General features: G+C 36.2%; 1 protein-coding gene across 2 annotated transcripts; it reads left to right on the top strand.

Moving 5' to 3' along the window:
* The first annotated feature begins 154 nt into the window (after positions 1 to 154).
* On the top strand, positions 155 to 21,814 carry LOC139142877 (mitogen-activated protein kinase kinase kinase 7-interacting protein 3 homolog). Of its 2 annotated transcripts, none has more exons than XM_070713056.1 (7): positions 155 to 308; positions 8,426 to 8,555; positions 12,779 to 14,225; positions 15,769 to 15,917; positions 16,656 to 16,752; positions 17,623 to 17,712; positions 18,375 to 21,814. In XM_070713056.1, the coding sequence occupies exons 2-7, from the start codon at positions 8,448 to 8,450 to the stop codon at positions 18,671 to 18,673; spliced, it is 2,190 nt and encodes a 729-aa protein (XP_070569157.1). In that variant the 5' UTR covers positions 155 to 308; positions 8,426 to 8,447; the 3' UTR covers positions 18,674 to 21,814. The 2 variants fall into 2 exon arrangements, with proteins under 2 accessions (XP_070569157.1, XP_070569158.1); XM_070713057.1 differs by lacking the exon at positions 155 to 308 and adding an exon at positions 3,086 to 3,152.

Below are 21,814 nucleotides of genomic sequence, written 5' to 3'. Positions count from 1 at the left end.
TACACAAAATCTTTCATAAATTTTTGTTTCCGCAAAAAAGGATAATGTCACTGTTTTTAAAATTATTTGATCAGTTGCCTGAGAGTTTTAGTCGTTAATTTAAAGGATTCTGAAGCAGGGAGAGACACAAAACGGGAACTGTCACATGATTTTTAAGTGCGCATGCTCACAAGTTGTCGGCCATGTCTCGACTTCCTGCGGTCCAGTTCTAATAAAATTACAGACGGTTATATGCAAAATACTCCAGGTTTTCCAACGAGATAATAATATTACAAGACTTTCGCGATGCCCGCTTTGTAGCTAAGAAGGTAATTATATGTTTTAATCACTTCAGTTGTCATCACATTGTTGCAATGGAGTCTTGTCCCTGGAATCATGACGAAATCTTTACACCGCGTACCGTCCTTGGTCAGGCGGAGTTGAAAAGTTTAAAGTGTTCGTCCAACTGCGGTATTGTTCCCAATACTTACGTAGTTATATGATCACAAAAGCTTAATGACTAGAAAGAAGACGTCGATTCGTAACTGAAGAGATGTTTTACACAGCGCTATTCTTTGTTGGATTATTTGTTAATTTCCAAACGTACAACATACATACCGTCAAGTGATTGGCTAAATAGTGGGTTGGGCCACTATTTACATGTGGCCCAGGGATAGTATGTCACGAGAAGCAACAATTTAATTGTACCGTTTCTCAAGAGACTCTTGAGAATTTAAAAAAATTCTTACACTTTTTTGTATCTATATATGAAAAACACCGCTGTACCCATCCCGGAAGGCACTGTTCGTAGCATGCACGTTTTCAAAAAAGTTACCTCATGACTTGGTGTTATTCAGTGAACACTACGTGTGATCGTCGAAGCGAAGTCTAGACTCTAGTACATGATCAGTGGATTCAATTGTAAGTCCTAGATCTAATGTGCCGTATGATCATGTTTAGAACTCTAAAGGGTGAGTGTCACTTTTGAGATAACAGCTGTCAGAGTCACTCGGAAAATTCAGAGTGATATTTTTTGTATGTTCGAGTTCCATATTTGGTATGATTGCTGTGATGTAACACATTGTGAGTTCGTCGCCCCTTAGGCTGTACATGTCAAAATGTGCCATATCCTTCAGATCAACAATTTTATGTGTATATCTCTTGATGAGAAAATAGGAGGAAGTCTAGATACCTTTTCAAGGACCTCTTGTGTAATACAAAGGGTAGCCATTTTCAAAAGGTTGACTGGGTGTAAAAAAATGATCAATTTGAGCCAGTGACATCCTTTGGTCCTTCATCCCCATAACTTTGTTTATGCATCCAAACATCCTATTGAAAATACAGTTAGGATCATCTGATGGGCCAAACAGGGGTGAAAGGATTAAAATGTGAATCAATCACCAACAAGCATTTCAGAAATAATTTAGGTCATGATATTTCAGAGGTCATTTTTTGCCCTCATTATTGGGTTTTATCTTTGCAGAATATGGCCAGCCATTGATTTACTGTTGTGGTGTAGCAGTTTACTTACAATAGGGAAGGGTGTGCATTTTATGATTGGTTTCTACCACTAAAGTGAAATGGAAACAAGTTACATTTTCCTCTGCTTGGTTTCATTTCAATCTTCTGATTCCGGACATGCAATTTTTGTGTAGATTTTGATTGCATAATTGCAAAATCACAGGGAGACACTCTGAATTTCCCTGATTTTAATGTGAAGAATGTAAAGCAAGAGTTTGAGGACACAGGAAACCATTAATAGTATGCTGAAAGTCCTGGAGATCGGGATGTGTTGGCAGTGTCAGTGACCCGGGCCCCCAATACAGTCTGTGAGTTTGTCTTTCACTCACAACAAATAAGGACATGCCTATTTCAAGAACAGGTACAACTGAACAATGGTTTTCATAAAACCCAACAGATTGGTTAATTAATACATTCTAGAAACAGAAGGTGAACGGATATCTAAGCTTTTTGTAGCATACGTACTTTTGTAGGCACTGTCTCTGGCACAATGTGCTCTCTTCCATATAATATTCTTACACATGTCTCCTCTGAGACATCTATAAATGTGTTGAAATTCTGTACATTAGCTCTATACTGTTGCCTATGTCGAGAACAATTGTGTCACATCAAGAGAAAATATATGCCAGTGATGTTTCATACCAGGTTATCAGCAAAAGGTGTGTTATATGTTAACAGATGACCACCATGTTTGACTACTTGTTCAACATTTCAGAGGTTAAACGGAAGGGGGTGCTGTTTTCCATGTTTGAAACAAAATGGGAACTCCATGATTTGAGCTGTGATGTACTGCGTGAACCCTGACCTCTGATAATGCGTGACATGTGGAGATTTACAGCCAATAGGATTAATGACTTGTAGATACATCCTTGTGTAGAGCATGTAGAGTCAGGGTACAGAGTTTATAAGGAAAACGTTGTGTTGGAAGGCAGCAATTGACAAAGTGTTCATGTACAAGGTGGCAGATGACTATGACTATCCTGACCAGTGTAGTTCATGGTTTGATGTCCTTCATTTAACTTCTCATTTTATCACAATGATTTTCAATTCTGCACAGGTAGGATTCATTTATTCTCATATTATGACAATCTTTAATCACTAAAAAGCTATACAAAAGTGTATTCATACATAATGCTACTACTGGATAGCAGGGGTGAGCATATACGCGGGCAAAACGTCCAACACCAAGAATTTTGCTGAAATTTGCCATTTTGGTTGTCCTGAAGACCAGTAATATGCTTTTGAAGGTGTATCACTGTACGGTAAAAGGCCAGAGGACCACCTAATGAATCTCAACACTGATTATTTGCCCATCACAAACTATCTTGATTTAGCCACATCTTAGATTAGGTGAATTTGTCAACAAGACTTTTGAGTTAGCTTGGCAAATAATAGAAACATCTCTGTATAATTCTTTGGAAAGTTAATTTTTGAAGATAAATTTGTTTTGCTTGTTTGATCAAGATGACAAGGATAACAGAATTAAATGCCTTATTTACACTTCATCCTGATTGTTGTCAGGTCAGGTTGGTTGAAACCAGTAAAGCATAACGTATCCTATATTTCATCTTTATCAGATGGAACAATTAGATAAAGCCTGCAGAAAGCGCACATCAACATAGTTCTTGCTTGCTAGACTAGCTAAAAAATACGTAAGTATCTTGAATTTGAATGATTTGTCCATGAAAGTAGTGTATGTCACAGCCGTGTTTGTCAGACTGATATTCCAGGTACCTTGATTTTTATGTCAATTTTGAATAATGCAACCTGATAAGCAATAATCAACACACTGAATCAAACAGGATGTAAAGTAGTTTACATGCACGATTCATTTTCAACTTGTTTCTAAGGATAGCCAGCAACAACCGTTCAGAAATTCAGTCATAGTCAGTGCATGGTAAATTGTGTGAAAACGGTGTATGGAGAATATAGATAATAATGGAAAGTTTGACTGATAATGAAATATCATACGATATCCCTACTTCAAATACAAATGATTGCCCCATTTAGTTGGATTGAATTGACATAGCTCAGTTGTGGTTCTGGTATCAGTGGTTCAGGTTGTGATTTGATTTCAGGAAATTGCTTAAGATTATACTAAATGTTCTATCAGTATGTACAACCCCTGACAATTTTGATAAAACAATAATTGGCCTCCAACGCAAGACTGAAGACTACTTGGCTCCTGAGAAAATTTAATTGTGTCACAATGTCTGTGTGTTGTATTGGCAAAGCTGAACATCACTTGGTCCATACTGAACAGTTTTCCAAATCTGTGTAATGCTAGGGGGTCCATTGCTTCACAAAGCTATAGGAGGCCCCCTAAGAAAATTCAATTGTGTCACAATGTCAATGTGTTGTATTGGCAAAGCTGAAGAACACAGGGTCCATACTGAACAGTTTTGCAAATCAGCTTAATGCTAGGGGGTCCATTGCTTCACAAAGCTATAAGAGGCTCCCCTAAGAAAATTCAATTGTGTCACAATGTCGATGTGTTGTATTGGCAAAGCTGAAGAACACTGGGTCCATACTGAACAGTTTTGCAAATCAGCTTAATGCTAGGGGGTACTTCACAAATCTATGGGAAGCTCCCTAAGAAATCGCTACTGTTTTCGTAATAGAGACTTACCCAGTGTTTTTCAGGTGTGCCACATCCATTCATTATTTCATGATGCATGGAACTTGAATGTTCTAGCACATTTTCTTGTGATGAATTCATGGAACTCAAATGTCCTAACATGTTTTGTATTCGGGACAGATGACCTTATTATTCTCATCGGCACCAACTCTGGTTATATAAACAATTGTCACTCAACATTGAATGTATTTTGTCTACAGCTTTGCAAATAGTCATATCTGTGGTGTTTTTCTAGGAAATAAATAAAATTCACATTTAAGTGGTGATAGAACCATAATATATGAGATGATTAAATAACAAGCTAGAATGCTTGTCACATTTTATGATTTATTTGGGTCTTCTAAAAGCCTGTTTATTCTTCAGAGAGATTTATTTACATGTAGAAATACCTAATTTCCCTGTCCACTGCATAAGTACTGACTTGAGTCGAAGTGATCTCAGAAAATGTGTTCACTGATTGCAGTGATGTGAAAGATTGTTCACTAATTAATCTAAAAGTGTTTACCAACCAATATTTAAAAAGAAGTTGTATTATTCCAGAGGTGTTAACTTTGTCAAAAGGGAACAATTTATGGTTGTTTTATTCTTCGTAATCCTTTCAGAAGCATCTTCTTGCTATACTGCATCGTTTGCATTTCCAATTGTACATTTTGAAACAGCCTCCGTTGAAACTGTGAAGAGTGAAGATAGGACTGATGCGCAGTACATTGGTACACATTGATTTGTCCCTGTACAATTTATTGAGCATATACTGTGCAATTGGCTGCATCCATTCCTGGCCCACTTTGTGAAAAGGATGCCCTAAAACGTTTGCACAAATTGTCTTGTGTTGATTTACTGCAATTGTTATTGAACAGGAACACAGAGAGTAATCCATTGATTTATTAATTATTCAATTTTTTCGTCATTGAGAATTTCTTCAATACACTTCACCCTTTTTCAGCTGTATTTTCATAACACAAGGTCATATTTGGATGTTAATCATTAACTTTTAATGATCTGTATGCAGTATATTGTAGCAATATACCAGTATACTAATCGTTAGGTGTGTTCTCGAAAGAGGAAGAGCTCTCCAAAATCACTGAGGTCAAGTAAGGTACACACTTTGCTGTCTTGGATAACTCTCAAGCACAAAACAAATCATTTCATCCAGGTGTGTAATTCTTGGAATTTCAATACTCATCAAACGATGACACATTGTTCTACTGATAGACATGACCTGAAGTTTGATATTGTTCTTTGTTTTGGATTATAATATTTGGTTCTGCAACTTACCATGTGTTCATTCAATAATTACCGCACAACCCTTTTTTTTTCACAAAGATCTCAAAATTTGAACTGCTTTCATGTTATGAATTGGCACACGTAAGGTGTGTATAGTTATTTTTCAGATATCCATACTTCCTTTTCCATGCCAATATGAGTATGTACCGTACAGGCTTATAAAATCAAATTCATAATACTAGTAAATTCAATTTGGCACTTGTATTTTAATAGTCTGACATATGGTTTTGGTTGAAGTCATTCAAATTCAGTGTAAATCAGTGTACAAACTCAAGTTCATGTATATTTACTGGGTTATTGAAATGATTAAGTGTTACGGTTTATGGAACATGCTTTGCTTCACCAGTTTCTGGCTAACTTGACCTGATAGTGACCATTGAATCTAGCAGCAAGTGGGCTGATCCAGGACCTGTTCCCATGTAGATATGTTAGCAGTCAAGCTGCTGTATGTACTACACGTGTGTATGGATCTGTCTGTAACTTTTGATAGTCTTATGATCTTTGTTCTATTTTCTTACTCTCTCATCTAAGCATGTTGAATACAAAGTGATAGCCTTACCAACACAGTGCATCGTTTGCGAATACAGTGTCATTGTTTACAATAATATAAATGAAAACTAGTCCAGATTCACAAGTAAGGTTTGGATTGCGCACATACATGTACTGTACAGGCTGTGTTGACATATTTGCACTTTACACATTCACATACATAACTGGTATTTGGTATATTCGTTGAGTTAATACGGGTGACCAAAAGAAATTTGAATTTTAATCAAGAGTTCAGATATCTGCTAGTTCACCCTTTGAGCGCCAAAGTCAATTTTTATTGCCTTTATAAAATGTACCCCAGTCAATTTTTTCAGATTTTTGCCAAAATTTGGATTAAAAATTGTAGCTAATGAAATGTGATAGCCAATTTGGTCCAAATTATTTAAAACTTTACAGAAAATTCATGAAAACTGGTAAATGTTGCACTAAAATTTTGGTGAGAAAAATTACAGCACTCAAAGGGTTAAAAGGCCCAGTGGTCAGGATTCATTAGTTTGCTATGGTGGCTATGGCTATGGTGTGGAAGCATTTCATTTCATGTGGATGTCACTGGTCTACAGTGTCTGACTCTCTGGACGGTGTGTAACCTCTTAGGGGTCACCATTGCATTAGGAGTGTAGCTTTTTCATTGTTCATCAAACTATTGTACACATGTTGACTTCCTCAAGTGGTTTTATGGAGATATGCTTAATCTAGGTTGAAGCTGTCAGCGTGACCTCAATAGTTCTAAGGTCATTAGATATAATGAGTGTTCCTTTACAATTCTTGTAAGAATCTTGTCAGTTTAGTTTTCAGTACATTTTATAATATTTACTGTTTTAATGGTTGTCCTAATGAAAAGTCTGATTTCAATAGTAAGTTTTGTGCACAAAGTTTACATGTTACATTTTGTAAAACTCTTAAACTTGTAAAAATTGTCATTAGAATGACAACGATTAGCTGTGAACACATATGTTTAACCCTTTAAGTTGTGCAAATTTTCCCTGCACGATTTTACTGCAGTATTTTACAGATTTGTGAATTTTATGTAATTATTATGATAATTTTGGACCAGATGGACATAACTTATCATTGGCTATGGTTTATGATCGAGACGTTGGGAAAAATCTGAAAAAATTTGTCTTTATCTGAAAAAATTGTCTGTGTTATATTTTTACATTGTAAAGGCAACAAAAATTGACTGTGGTATTTAAAGGGTTAATGACTGTAGAGCACATACGGATTATTTTTCTTTCTAATACCAACATCATTATCTGATTGTATTATATTAAAAGAGTTACACATAAATTGTAGATTTACAAATTTCTGGCAAATTAAGATTTGGTATCAACTTTATTCTAACATTGCATAGAAGTTGTTGATAGCTTGTACAGACACTCAAAAGTTTTGTTACAAAATTTACGGTAATGTTTTGTTCCAGTCAAATGGTTTGTTAGGTAGGCACACATCAAGCGGTTTGTTTATTAACATTTTGGTAATCATATTTCCTTGTTGTCACCAGTTTAGGTTGATAAAGATTACATGTTTTTTCAAAGCCACTTGAAATATTTGCCGCATCGCAGGCACACAAGCATTGCCATTTTGTACTCTTACTTCTCAGAGTTGTAATCATTAACATGGTACTTGTAAACTACACTGCAATTGTATACTATTTCCTTGTTACTATCAACACCATGTAGTCAATACCATTTCTATGTCAGAGTTGATGCTATTTTGTGAAAGAATTCACACTATGTAACTGCAGAATTCATGGTTGAGCACCAAAGTCAATTTATATCACCTTTACAAAATATACCCCAGACAAATTTTTTCATATTTTTGCCAAAATTTTGATAAAAAACTAGTCAATGAAATTTGATGTCCATTTGGTCCAAAATTATTAAAAAATTACAGAAAAATTCATAAAAATTGGTAAAATTTTACACTAAAATTTTGGTCGGAAAAAATTACAGCCCTCAAAAGGTTAAGTATATGTAACTTCCGAGGCATATGATCAGAAATATCCAATGTACTGTGTAATCTTTCCATAGTGTTGTGTTTATGAAAGTGACCATTGCATGGTCATACTACTTCAAGCTTGCTCAGCTTCTATACATTTGTTTCAAACTAAAAAACATCTCTTCATACACGTACCATTACGCTTTACAACTACAGCATGTTGTCTTTCTTGGTCTCTTGCTAAATATTTTGTAGGCATGCACATTTATATGTAGCTGGTGTCAGTTTGTGTAGAGTGTGCAGTCTTTGTGACCCTGACTTGAAGATATTCTAACCTGTTCACCACCATGGTTTGTCCCAAACCCATTGTTATCAACAGTGAGTGTGGACTTGTTTACAGGGAATCAGGGGTGAATAGGTTAATGATTCGTTTACAGGGAATATGGAAAACAGATTTATCAACTCCCAACATTTTCAGTCATTGTGAGTGACCATTGTCATATTTTCACATTACAGACACTGGTGACTGTAGCAACATATGCAGATTAAGATGGCAACAAGTGACTCGGAAACGAGAATGTTACAGACATTGAAACATAGGTTTCCAGAAATCCCAGAGGGCATTGTAACACAAACCATTCATCAAGTAAGTTGATATATTATATAAAGACATGACATATGATTTTATATGAATTCAGCTCATTTGATTCCATATCCTGCCATGTTGACATGATAGCATGCTAGTCTTTACTTAATCCCTCCATCCTGTATCAGCCTACAGTTCAAGCTTCCAGCCTATGCTTCAGCCACTGATGCTGAAAATTTTTAAGAGAATTTTTTTCAAAAATATTTTCTCTCATAATTTCTGTATGTGAACGCATAGTTTATTGTTATTAATTATTTATTAGCAGAGCTCCTCAGTAAACCAAAAGTAGTCTAGTCTTAAATTTTTAATTTCAGATGAAATCATGAATTCTGTGGTACCAGCATGACCATAAATTAAAAGCCGTGTTATGGCTCATCTATAGTAGAGTAGTAAACACCATGCAGCACTTTTACTAATGTTTCTTGGAAATAGGTCTTTTGGGAGCGTGTTTTGACAATGATAGCTACTTTTAACCCTTTCACCCCCAGTTCCCTGTATACAGGTCCATCTTTACCATAGAAAACAATGGATTTGGAACAAACCATGGTGGTGAAAGGGTTAAATTGATATATTCCTGTATTGTGACTTGAATTAATATATACCTTGCTGACCTGTGGTAAAATAATTTTAGAACGCTAGATATATTTTATTGGCCCACCTACCCCTGGGTACATTATGGCATTATATTCTCTGAAAATATATTTTCTCTTTATATGCTTTAACAATTTCACCATCAGTATGTACATGTGGTATTGCCCCATTGTTAACAATAGGAGGGTTGACCTACATAGCAAGAATTGAGGATGAACAAGATTAACTTGATATTTGTATAAACTAGGGCTTTAAGTGGCAGTAGGAGTTTAGGAGGTTAGGTGGGTGTCAGCCACATACCTGACATCAATCATGGCATGTGTGTGTGTGTGGCAATACTCAAATTCTACCCTGTGTACCAAACAAATACCTTCAACCAAATCAAAATATTTTAAATTCTTTCCTCCTAACATGACTATTTTTTCAATTATCCTGCTTCCTTTTGTAATAATATACTGATAAGAATATGCATTTTCTGGAAAACATATATTTTTACCTTTCTACGTATTGCACTTCAATTTTTTCTGATGATTTGACACAGAATGTCTGGCTGCACGGTTTCCTGTTTTATTCGGCTATAAAGTTCAGCTGTACACATGTAATCACAGTGATTTATTGTCATTTCATAAGCATGAACAAGGACAGCTGATTATATTTGCATTCTTCAAGGATTGACTGATAAACCTGGCAAACAGAAAAGGCAGACTCCTATTGACTTTAATTAGATGGATAAAATGCTACAATTAATCAAGTACCCATTTGTCAGCGTATATTTTAAAACAGGATAATAATGTATCACATATAAAATTATTTCATTTTGGCTTAACTCAGGTTATTCTGTGCAAAGTTGTGGTTCATTTTAATCTGTTATTGTGTCACCTGATCAATACCATGTGTCTTATCATCTAGGTTCTGTTGTACTCTGGTCAAGGGAGTGAACTCTCAAACCTGTGCAACCATATCATATTTTGCACTCACACTCATAGGTTACTCACTTCAGAGGTCAAAGGTTATCTAGAGGTCATGGGTTACTGTCTTGCAGATCATAGGTTACACATCTTGAGGTCATGTGCTACTCCTATAAAAGTCATACATTATTTATCTTATAATGCGTGTGTTTTTCAGGGATTCAGATTGCCTTTGAATTTTTACAAATTTCTATAACATTTGTGACATATCACATGATTTCTTTATGTTGGAAAAATGTGCCCTCTGTATGGTAACAGCCAGTCTAAATTAATTTAGGTCAAAACTGTGTAAAGCTCAATGTCCTAAGAGTCTTCATCCTTTTTAGACCAAATGTCCCTCTCATATTCCACATCAATAGATATCTTTTGACTCACATGATTTTGTACAGAGGTGTTGCAGATGTCAAGTGATAAGGTAGTATAAAAATTACAGTTTATTAAAAAAAATTATTGATATAATATACTGATTTTACTAGCTGTAGCTGTTAAATAGCCAGACAGCCTGAGTCAATTTTCTGTGCAATTTGATGCAAAATTTTCATGCATTCAAGTCCTGTTGCAGCTAGAGAGCAAATATTAGCTAGATGAAGTGTTACAGACAACTTTGCTGATGTAATTAAAGTCCTTTGCAAAATGTTTTATGGTAGTGGGTAAATTGAGGTGTTGGCCAACGGAAAATAGGTAAAGGTAATGGGACTTTGACAAGTCTAAACGATAAAATGGCAAAATCAGTGTTTGAATATCCAACAAAGTCGTTCATCAGAAAAAATAAAATATTCATGGGGTTATTAATGAACCTGTCCATATGTATGATAAGAATTATCAGCAAAGCCATTGAACAGGCCAAACATTCGCGTAGTTTTTATATCAGGCTGTCCTACATAATATATACTCTCCGGTAGTAAAATCTTTCTGAGTAGGATTTCATTGATATTAATCAGCACAGGGCCAAACTCTTGTTAACATATAACCTTGACCTTACCTTTTAATGCAATGCAAATAATTACACTTGCTTTCCTAGTGGGTTCAATGCCCTGTCCTAACACAGGGCAGAGGAAACTTGGCAGGGCAACGGCATTTGACTCTCTGCCCAAAGGCTAGATTGAACGGGCAGAAAGTGAAAAACTTGTTTCATGAATGGGCCTGATTTTTGACAGTTTTGCCAGCGAAGTTGTCAGACACAGAAGGAAGTTTGCAGCTAAGTAAATACAACACATGCCCCAGTGGGAGCTCCCACTTTGTAGCCTAAAGCATTCACTGTGTGCTTCACTGGAGATCTCATTTCTTATTTCATTTCATTTATCATCGGAATTCAAATACCCTTGTATTCATTTCCAAGGAATTTGTATCCCTCAATTTTGACTTTCTTTATAGGTATTTTCATATGTAGGGGTTTGAGCGGTTTATATGTATTTTTAGATTTTATGGTTTTTTTTCATTGGTTGACTCTACGGTACCAGTGGTAAATGTGTGGGCGGAATTAATGGTTGTTTGGTCCTGATAATAAACCTTTGACATTTTGAAACTGATAGCACCACTGATATAAGAATGCACAGGACTACAAATCTTAACTCAAAACAGCATTGTGCTCAAGCACAATTGTTAGATTCTTTTTTTTCTTAATTTTGATGAATGGCGTATGTCTGTTACTGTAGTGGACAGAGATAAACAACAGATAAATACAGCCGTGGAACAATAGATGAGATTTTTTTACCATGGGCAGGAAGCTGCATTCTGGGATCTATCAATTTGACATGTAGGGATATGTTTGCTAGATTGTTAAACAGAGATATCTTAAATCTCAGACCATACAATCTAGGGATTATCCAAGTGTATAGTTGTCAGACTTTTTACTTGCTTTTATACCTTGGTATACTGGATCATTGCAACATTGTGATTCAGATTTATACAAACCATGTTATTATGCAAATATTATGCAAATATTATGCAAATTAAATGCAAATTAAATGTCAAAGGTTTATTGTCAGGATTAAAAAAGACATAAAACTGACATGACTGCTTTCAGTCACAGTCCCTCCACCCATGACTGTGCTTTAGTGAATTTCTGAACTGGAGAGAATAAAGCCTCAAAACACATGTAAAATCAATTCTTCTAAGATCTTGGGAATGTTTACTTTGCCATTTTAGGCTCTCATGTTTTGTCTTTTATGGCATACATTATGGTTTCTGGTGTCGTCTGAGATTTGTGATAAGAATACAATGTACCATGTTCCTGAGAAATGTTACAGAGAAGTTTCAATGATCCTAGCCTTTATATACATATATATAATAGTATAATAATATATACATAATACGTAGAATATGTACATTTATAGTAATTTTATAGTATTTATATACATTTATTTGGACATTGAAAGTTTGTTCATTAAATTAAACACATGGAAAAACAGTTGAATCACAGTCATAAATTTTAAAAAATCTATTTTCATCGAAAATAAATGTTTTAGTATTGTAACATATAATGATAAGTTAAACTAATCACTTAAGTCTTCAGAAATGGTTTCTCAAATTTTGTAAAGGGTATTACTTGCAGGTGTATTGCAAAGAGTACTGGATTTTTAATAAAGTAAAACTTGTGATTTGTACGATTGTTTTGTATCAGCACTTCAACTAATTCTTTCATGGTTTCTGTGCCATTTTCAGAACCCCTATGATATCGATAGATGCATCGCTGAACTGGAAAAGGAAAGTCCAAAATACATGTATGGAGAGTATCAGAGTGCAGTGACGATACCAATGTCAAACCAGATGCAAAATTTACATTTACAGGACACTCGGCCATCTTCTGCTTCAAGTACATCAAGTCAGCAAGATGAAAGACGTTTGTCAAACTCTAGTGTCAAGAGTGCGCCAGGTGTGTTAATGCATAGCATGAGTGCGCAGGAGTTTAGAGGGAGTACTGAACAATTGGTAGAACCCCAGTCTGCTCCAGTAGTGCAGAACTACCGGCCCTTTGACCAAGGGTATCAGAACAGTCCACCACAGTACACTTCAACGTACTCGACAAACGTCTCGCAACAACAGCATACGTCGCAGTATACAAAGTCTCCAGTACACACGCCGTACAACCGCAGTCCGTCTGGGAGTTTTACATCTCCGAGCAGTTCAACTGCATCTATGTCGTACTACCAACCCCCACAACATTACGTGAGCACCACGCCCACGAGAAATATTCACTATCCAGGCCATGGAACTCCTCAGAAACATTACGTTAGTTCAGGGAATGTCACCCCTGGCCTACACCCCCCTCAACATTACACAAGTAGTAGCAATAGAACTCCAAGTCAGCCACAGTATGGCAGTCATGCACAACACTATGTGGGAGGACAACAGTACGAACAGCAACAGTATGGTGGTGCTAGCGCTGCAACGCACCAGCAGCAACAGTATGTCAGCAGCGCACACCAGCAGTACACCAGTCCTGGCGTCACGGGACATCAACAGTACGGTGGTCATACACACCAACATCACACCAGCCCTGGCATAGCTGGACCTCAACAGTACACAAGTCCAAGCAGCGCCGGGCACCCCCATCACCAGCAGCAGTTTACAAGTCCCGGAGCTCGTCAATATATCAACTACGCTCCAAGCAATCAATCTCAGTATTCTGGCAGCGCTGGCGGAGGAAGCCCTTCTCAACACAAGCCTTCGTACAGCGCCACCTCATTGCATTATTACAAACTCCCGCCTCAGAGTGGACCCACTCATCCGAGCAGCTCATCCAATGCCCACAACGTGACTTTTCAAATTGCATCTCCCTCTCCTACTCAACCAACTCCAGGTGGCACCTCAGACAGTAACAATAGAGTCACAAGCACGTACAGATTTACGCCAAAGCAGCCAATATCGAACTTAAACCAGATTCTAAGTGCCACTCCTACCAGGGGAGAGGAGGATATTTTGAATCGTAGCATAGATGGCACGGCAACTCCACCACCACCAATACAACCTTTGTCGCCAGCGTCTAGCCATAGTAGCTTACTTGAGAGTCCCTTGGATGAAGCAATTTCTCAGTATCCAGGTCAACCACCACCTTCAGCACAGACAGCAGGGCTTACCAAAGAACAGGAGGACTATGCATATACACAAGGTATCACAGTGTCCTTTTCCTTTCTGAAATATTCAATTTCAGATAAGTCACAAATATTGCCATCAGTAGTTGTAGAAAAATTAAGGTAGTGCATGCCTCAAAATTGAAAGACTCAAACTTTTCCCCAAACTTTCCATAGGGAATCTTTGAACCATTCCTTGTTGAAATCAAGAATAAAAATCAGTAGTCACCATGCAAAATCTGGTGCAAGGGAAACAAAGTACCTGATATTTACTGACATTTTGGATATACAATGGCTTAAATCCACGTATGTTGTCTCTGAGGAAAAATAAAATTTTTGATTTTCACAAAGATCAAACTATATTTACTCGATAAACTACAAAATGAGCCCCCACAAGTGATAGACCAAACAAGTATTGTAAAAGTTAAAATTTCAGTCCCTGAGGCGCATTCTACCTTAAGAAATATTGACCAAGCTCAACTGACAAAACTATTCATTATTACCTTTACCGCACTCATCCAAGTGTAAGCTTGTGCCCTTGTATAACAGCTGTTATGTGTTGCCAAATTATCGGTGTATAGTTGGGTGAATATAGTACAAATTTCAGCCAGAGGAAGGTGACAAACAGTACTATGAATTAGCAAAAGTAGAATGAGCCATTCCTTGGATTACCTTGTTCTCCTTTTACTGAATTTGGAACATTATTTGGAAAATGCCACAAAGATTATCAGACATTCTCCTTCACAGCAATTATTCTAGTGCTTGATCATTAATCAGTGTTTGTATTGTGTATTTCAACTTATTCAAATTTGTAGAAAACAATATTTGTATTCTATTTGAACAATCTAAAGATATGCATTTGGAGGGACTCTTCATTCATAAAATAATTGGGCAAGTTTACTTGTTCCTAAGAATGTTAAAACTTTTGGCCAATGTGCAGCACTTTGGAAACTTTCATATTCCGATTGGTAGCTGAAACTCTTTCTTCTCATTGAATTACTTCCAAACAGCCAATCAGGTACACAATAACTCTAGTTTCAGACACCTTAAGTTGCTGTAAATAATGACAATCTATCCAATAAGACATAATCTTCTGAACTGCTGCACATTGCCAGAAAACTCTGTGTGCTGTTGTTGTTTTGCCAGGAAAATTCAAGAGATAATAATCTTTTTCTTGCCTAATGAATGAATCAATGAATGAATGAATTGGTTTGTGAGATTGACAAAAATCAGAAAATGTGATTAGATGCAATTTCACATATATCTAAAAGATGCATGTCATTTGTGTTTATGTTGCAGTCTTTTTCAGAAAATTCTTAGAGTGAAAGGAAGTAGCCGTTTTCCACGTAACTGTACGTTAGTTATTCAACTAACATTGTACCGAAATGAAAGCTTTATATTCTTGTACCCGTATTTGATGGCCAAAGTTGAGTGTGAGCTTGATCGGCGTAAAGGTTAATGGTGCAGATAAATGATGATAAAGAACAGATTAAAACTAAAAGTGGGTCATAAAATGGATATCGATCTAAATAGTATCTTTTTGCTGTTACTAATGCTTGGTGATTTCAATTTCTGTGACAGCACTCCTTCTTCATCAGCAGGCAAGATTTGAAAGGCTTCTGAGGGACTTAGATGAAGAAAAAGCTAAACTAGACAAATCAAGGCACCAAGTTGAACAAATGGAAAGAGAGTTAATAGACAGAAGAAATAGAAGCTCACAATTGCCAAATGTAAGTATTTTATTGGCTCATTGTTCACACATGTGAGCTATTGTCGTACCAGTGCCTGTCTGTATGTCTGTCTATGTGTCTGTCTCTGTCTTTCTCTCTGTCTGTCTGTCTGTCCGTCTGTCGATGCAATATCTCAAGTACGACTTATTGGATTTTAATGAAATCTGGTACATAGAAGTTATTTGTTTTTTTGTGGGTGTGGCATGAATAATTAATACAAATTTGAATAAATTAGATGTTTTCAAATTGACAGTGGCAGTGTCATATATTATGAATCTTGTTCATACTAATTTTTCAGTGCAGGGTCAATGCAATGCCTCAGTCCAATATGTAGAATATTGCAAAACTTTGACAAACAAGAGTGACTAACCTTACAAATTCAAGTAAACGTACAAAATAAATTGAAATTTTATGAACAATAATTGCACAACTTTCACCATAACAGTGCAGTGCTTCACCAAATGTAAAATACTCATGGAAGTTCTATTGTCAGTATCAGTGTTCTTTATATTGGCAAAGTAACTAGACACTCAAACCATTGACAGAAAATAATTTATCTAGTACCAGCTTTCTCTTTCATGATTTTTTACAATCATATAAAATTCCAATCTGTTATTCAATTGGTGGACCTGTTGTTCTTTCATAAGTTTCACATAAATGCAGTTGTTGTTTTCTTTGTGACACATTTGAAACAACACTTTACCAAGTCATTGAACGATAAATTTCTATTGGTTACAGGCAGAACATATAGGTAGACTTCGAAGTAACAACCGTGGCCTGCAAACTGATATACAGATCATGTCAAGAGAGATGGAGTTCTTGAACAGTGGCCAGGGTAAGTTGCCATGCACTTTTTGACTCTGAAAGGAGAAACAGTTTGCTGATCAGTGCTGCAAAACCCTTTCACCACCATGGATTGTCCCAAATCTATTGTTAACAATTATGAATGTGGACCTGTTTACAGGGAATAGGGGTGAGCAGGTTAAGAACACTGGGGTCAGTCTTCAGTATGATAACAATAAGGCTTTCTTAGGGGGCCTTGCTTGTCAGTGTGAAGCAAGTGGACCCCCTGGGATTATATTGATTTGTGAAATTGATCAGTGTAGGCCCAGTTTTCAGCAGTCTTGCTGCTCATACCTTGCATAGCGAGGTTTTAACTATTTTCTTTTGTGATCAAGAATTAAAATCAGATGTCACTCACTTGTGCAATTCATCTCAAATAAATTTTTTGAAAATCAAAATTGCGACCACTTTGTGTTTGAACACAATTGGAAAAACTTGGATTTTTGATATTTACCGAGACAAGATAGTGAAAATCATAATTTTGTACTGGTGTAATAATGAGTTCATAAACCAGGAAAGCATTGTAATATTTTCAAAGTCGAAAAATTTGCTGTTGAGGCATTTCTCAGACTTATTTGAACAACATATTTTTCTTTGAGCTGCTTGCCTTTATCCTTTCAAAGTTTCAGTCCCAAAATGTATCAACGGTAGTGAGATATGCTAGAGACACTAACAAAATTATTTTTCACTTCTACAGCGGGGAAAGTTTTCAAGTGACAAAATTTCAACACCCTAATAGAGAATGTCAAACAAATGCTCAAATCTTGGTCTCTGCAGCTTAAACAACATGTAGATACTCAAGTTATTAGAGAAAAAAAATCCTAAAGATTGATCAAAATGTGAATTGTTTGCTTTCTTACAGTGCCAACAGTTGATCAAAGCAGTAGTTTCTATGGAAACATCGGCTCAACAGGTGCCCCAGGGCCAGTGCCTCCAAAACCACCAGATTATTGTAAGTAGCTGGACAAACACAAACCAAGCTAGGATATTACTTCATTCATCAGTCTCCTGTTTGGAGAACATTATCTGCCAGCTCTCCTGTATGGACTGCAGAAAACTCAGACGTTGTAAAATCAAAAGCCATCACAAATGATTTCCATAGTGCTGTTTGAGTTTTTGTGAAAAGTTGGCCCACTTTCCAAGACTGAAATGAAGAAGTTCCTAGGATTTGTGGTTATTCAAATCAATTCCCGTTTTTGTCACAAGTGTCAACAGGAAAACAAAAACTAAGAAGTTCTCATAGAACATTTACAATACTATTTTAATTAAAATAGTAAACATAAAAATATTGAATTTTAAATTCAATATTTTAAAGGTATACAGTCACCTGTAATCTAAATATGCCCATATACGGTCAAAGGAGCGTTCCTTGGTATTCAAAATGCCAATGTGAGGGCGCTGTTTTTAAAAAGCGGCCACCCGCTTAAAATCTGTGATTGGTTAGATTTTCTCTTTCCATGGTAACTGTGACAAAATTGGAACAAGTGACAGTATAACTTTAATTAAGCTAATATTTAATAGCAAATACTTATTTATTAGTTAAAGTATTTTACTTGTCGTTAGTATTTAACAAAAGTGTTACAAGAAATATGTTTTTTTTTATTTGATTTTCAGCACCAATATCGGCACCAAAACCACCACCACCACCACCACCGCCACCACCGCCACGAAGTTCTGCACACAAAGTTATCAGTGCCATAGCCACAGAGCAAGCTGGCATACTGGATTCTGATGAAGGACAGCAGTGGAGTTGTGCACACTGTACGTTTCTCAACCATCCAGCATTAGACAATGCGAATGCTGCGAAATGCAAGGATGATCTAGGTGCTAATTGTGACGTGGTCCGTGGACCAATAGCAGTCTTTGATACTTACATGGAATATTTCCATCACTTGCTTCTGAATTGTAAATAAACCAGTTCTTTTCTGAAAGCGCTTTTCTGATTGGTTCAATGCTTGCAGGGCTGTCCTATTTCCCTTGGGCATGCAAAACATGTATATTTTTTATGTGCAAGAAGGCGACTGTCTTGTAAGGAAATGAATTTTAGAAAAAAATGGCATTGTTTATTTGCCACTGAATAATGCCAAAACTCTTTAACTAAAGGAACCTGCATCTTGAAATAAACAAAGTGATAAGGTATTTCTGCTGAGCTTCCATAGAGGGCTATGTTATAGATGATTTATCGTAGGATTGTTTTAGCTGCTACTGTAATAGTGCTGCTTTTTGCTTTGAGCAACCCATCAGATGGACTCTCCAAGGGAAGAAATTAACTTTTTGGAAAAGTTAGTGTACAAACAGTCATTATATAGACCCACGGCCAAAAGTTGTGTACATACATAATCATATACCCATGGTCCACACAGTGCCTCATCTTCCAGATCATTTAAAATATTGAGTCATTGTAGTAAAACTCGATCAATTATTGTTGTCTTGGAGTTTCCATGTAAAATTTTTTTTTGTAAAATGTACGTTAACAACAGTCCAACTCAGTGTGCAAGGTAGTTCAACAGTGAGTCAGATGGTTTTATATCTTATTTTTAATCAAATTCCAAAAGTTTGACAAGACATAATTTTGCAAGATGAAGTAATAACGAAGCACTATAACAAGTTCCATTGACACCCCGAGGAGTTCCTACAGACTTCTTTGCTAGTGCTATCTCTAATTCACCTGCCAAATATTTTTGAATTAATCTGCAAATAGCTTTGTAAAAAGTAAGGCCTTAAAAGCTCAGTAACTCACTTTTGACAATTTTTGAAGGGTTTTTTGCTTCAATTCCTCAGTCTACTTCTCCTAGCATGTTAAAATACCCAGTACTCAGCTTGTCAACATTGACTGTCTGTGTGTCCTGGGTAATGTTGATGATCAAATTCAGGTCCAGACTTGAATTAAATTGTCAACAACAACAATGCACATCTCATATTGACACGCACTGTCAATCCAAGATACTGGGTGTTTCAAAATGCTATGGGAAGTAGACCGAGCATCTCAAGTTTATGCATAAACTATAAATATTTCAAAAATTGTCAAAAGTTGCAGTTACTGTAGCTCTAAGCAAACAGAACAGCCACCTCGTGTATTATCTACGACTATCTCTCCAGTCAAATAGCCCATACATGTAGATACAGAAGAGAGATAGCAAAAGAAAACCCAAACAAGAAAACATTGTATTTACTCACTGAAATATTTCATGCAGCTGGTATCTCTGCAGTCCTAGTCAATTTTTTTTTAATAAAAGAAAAAGGGAATTTGATGGGAGAAGAATTTTGACACTTTTTTATTCTGTTAGAGTTGTACTGTCACTTGTGTAAATGCTGGCCATCATCAAATCTTCAAGCTCTTATGAATTCAATTTTTGTGTAAGTTTGTGATTTCACCCCTGTACTGTATAATTTCTGATTTTTGCTGTGTCATGTCATGTTCACTTGTCCAAATGGCATGTATCTTGTACTTCGTCTTATGATTTTTGTGTACACTTGATGTCTTTTCTCCGCAAATGTCTTTGATAGCCTATTCGTATGTCTGGTTGTCACTTTTATGATTTACGGTTTCATAATCTTGTATCTTCAAATTCTGAGTTTCTCAGCACTGTCCATCTTTGTCTACTCAACTGCATTATGAAACTTGGCTATCTTATGTTAATACGTGCCTCGTAATCGAAACTTTTGCATCAGTTTCTTATTCTACTTCCCCAAGCATGTTAAAATACCCAGTACCCAGTTTCCTCAAGGAAACTTTCATCCTTTCCTTTTAAAAATGAAGAATAAAAATCAGGGGTCTCTCAAAATTACTCAAAATTTCCTGACACTTGCGATTCAAAAATGGCCATCGGCCCCGTGTTAACTCTTTGGGGGTAAAAGTAAATTTTAGATTTTCACAAAATAAGCTGAGGAAAACTTTATATATTCCATAAGCTTCAAAATGAGCCCTTACAAGTGGTAGACCAAAAGAATTTTGCAAACGTTTGCGGATCTGAATAGCTGTCCCTGAAGAGCATTGTACCTTATGCCTTCAGATTTCTCAACTATGACCCTATAGCTACATACATGTCCACCACTCGCTTACATTTGACAGTACAATCCTACCAAGCCCTCATATTTAACCATTCTACACAATGTCATTTTGTCATGGACACCCTCAATAAAAATTCAAATAATCTGTATTTTGATACAGTTCGTAATCATGTGACTTTTTTGTACTCAATTTTTCGAAATTGGAAGGGTTTTTCTTCCCCAGCTCATATATTTACTTCTGCAAAACTTATTTATCGAGCAGACGACAGACAACTATTCACAGAGGTGTCATTATTAAATAATGAATAAAAATTTTGTCAAGAAATTGTGACATTTTACGAAGTGGTTTTCCCTAACGCGGTGATATTATTGTAAAGTGTTGCGTAAATTATCTTTTTAATATCACATAAGATCTGATTTATAATGTGTAACAACATATATAGGAACATCATTCACTCTGCATTGTATCCATTGTTGTACATTCTATGAATTGTCAGAATTGTCAGCTGTGGTGACAAAATTCTCCATTAATTACATTGGCTGGGGGGATATCAGAGGTCACCAAGAGGTCAGGGTTCAGAGGGTCACAGGTCAGGGTTCAGAGGGTCACATAAGAGGTCAGGGTTCAAAGGGTCAATGTTCTTCGAAATTCACCTTTCATGTTGATGGGAAATGTTTTTCATGGTGGAGTATTGTGCCATGTTTTGTCTGAGGTCTAATGTACTGAAGTATTCCCACAGTCAGTTCTTCCAGTTCCCTCCATCTGTGAAATAACCAACGTACCACATGATTGGTCCAATTGTAGATCATTCATTCCACAGCTTTATTAAAACTATTGAAAAGACATCAATTAGAACAAGTTAGATGAATTCGGTGAATCAGCCAATATGTTCTGAAATGAGTGAGCACATCCTGTTTTACTGGTAGCCCCAACCATGTATCTATGTTGAAGTCATACTGGGAAGTGATTATACTCTGAAGTAAAACATCATCCATGATAAGTTAGATTGTTTGTCCAAGAAATAAACCATATTTTTTATGTA

This window comes from Ptychodera flava, chromosome 10, assembly GCF_041260155.1.
Source record: "Ptychodera flava strain L36383 chromosome 10, AS_Pfla_20210202, whole genome shotgun sequence".
Classification (NCBI taxonomy): Eukaryota; Metazoa; Hemichordata; class Enteropneusta; family Ptychoderidae; genus Ptychodera; species Ptychodera flava.
The sequence above is the reverse complement of the archived record's forward strand: the minus strand, read 5'-3'. Positions and strand labels throughout refer to the sequence as shown.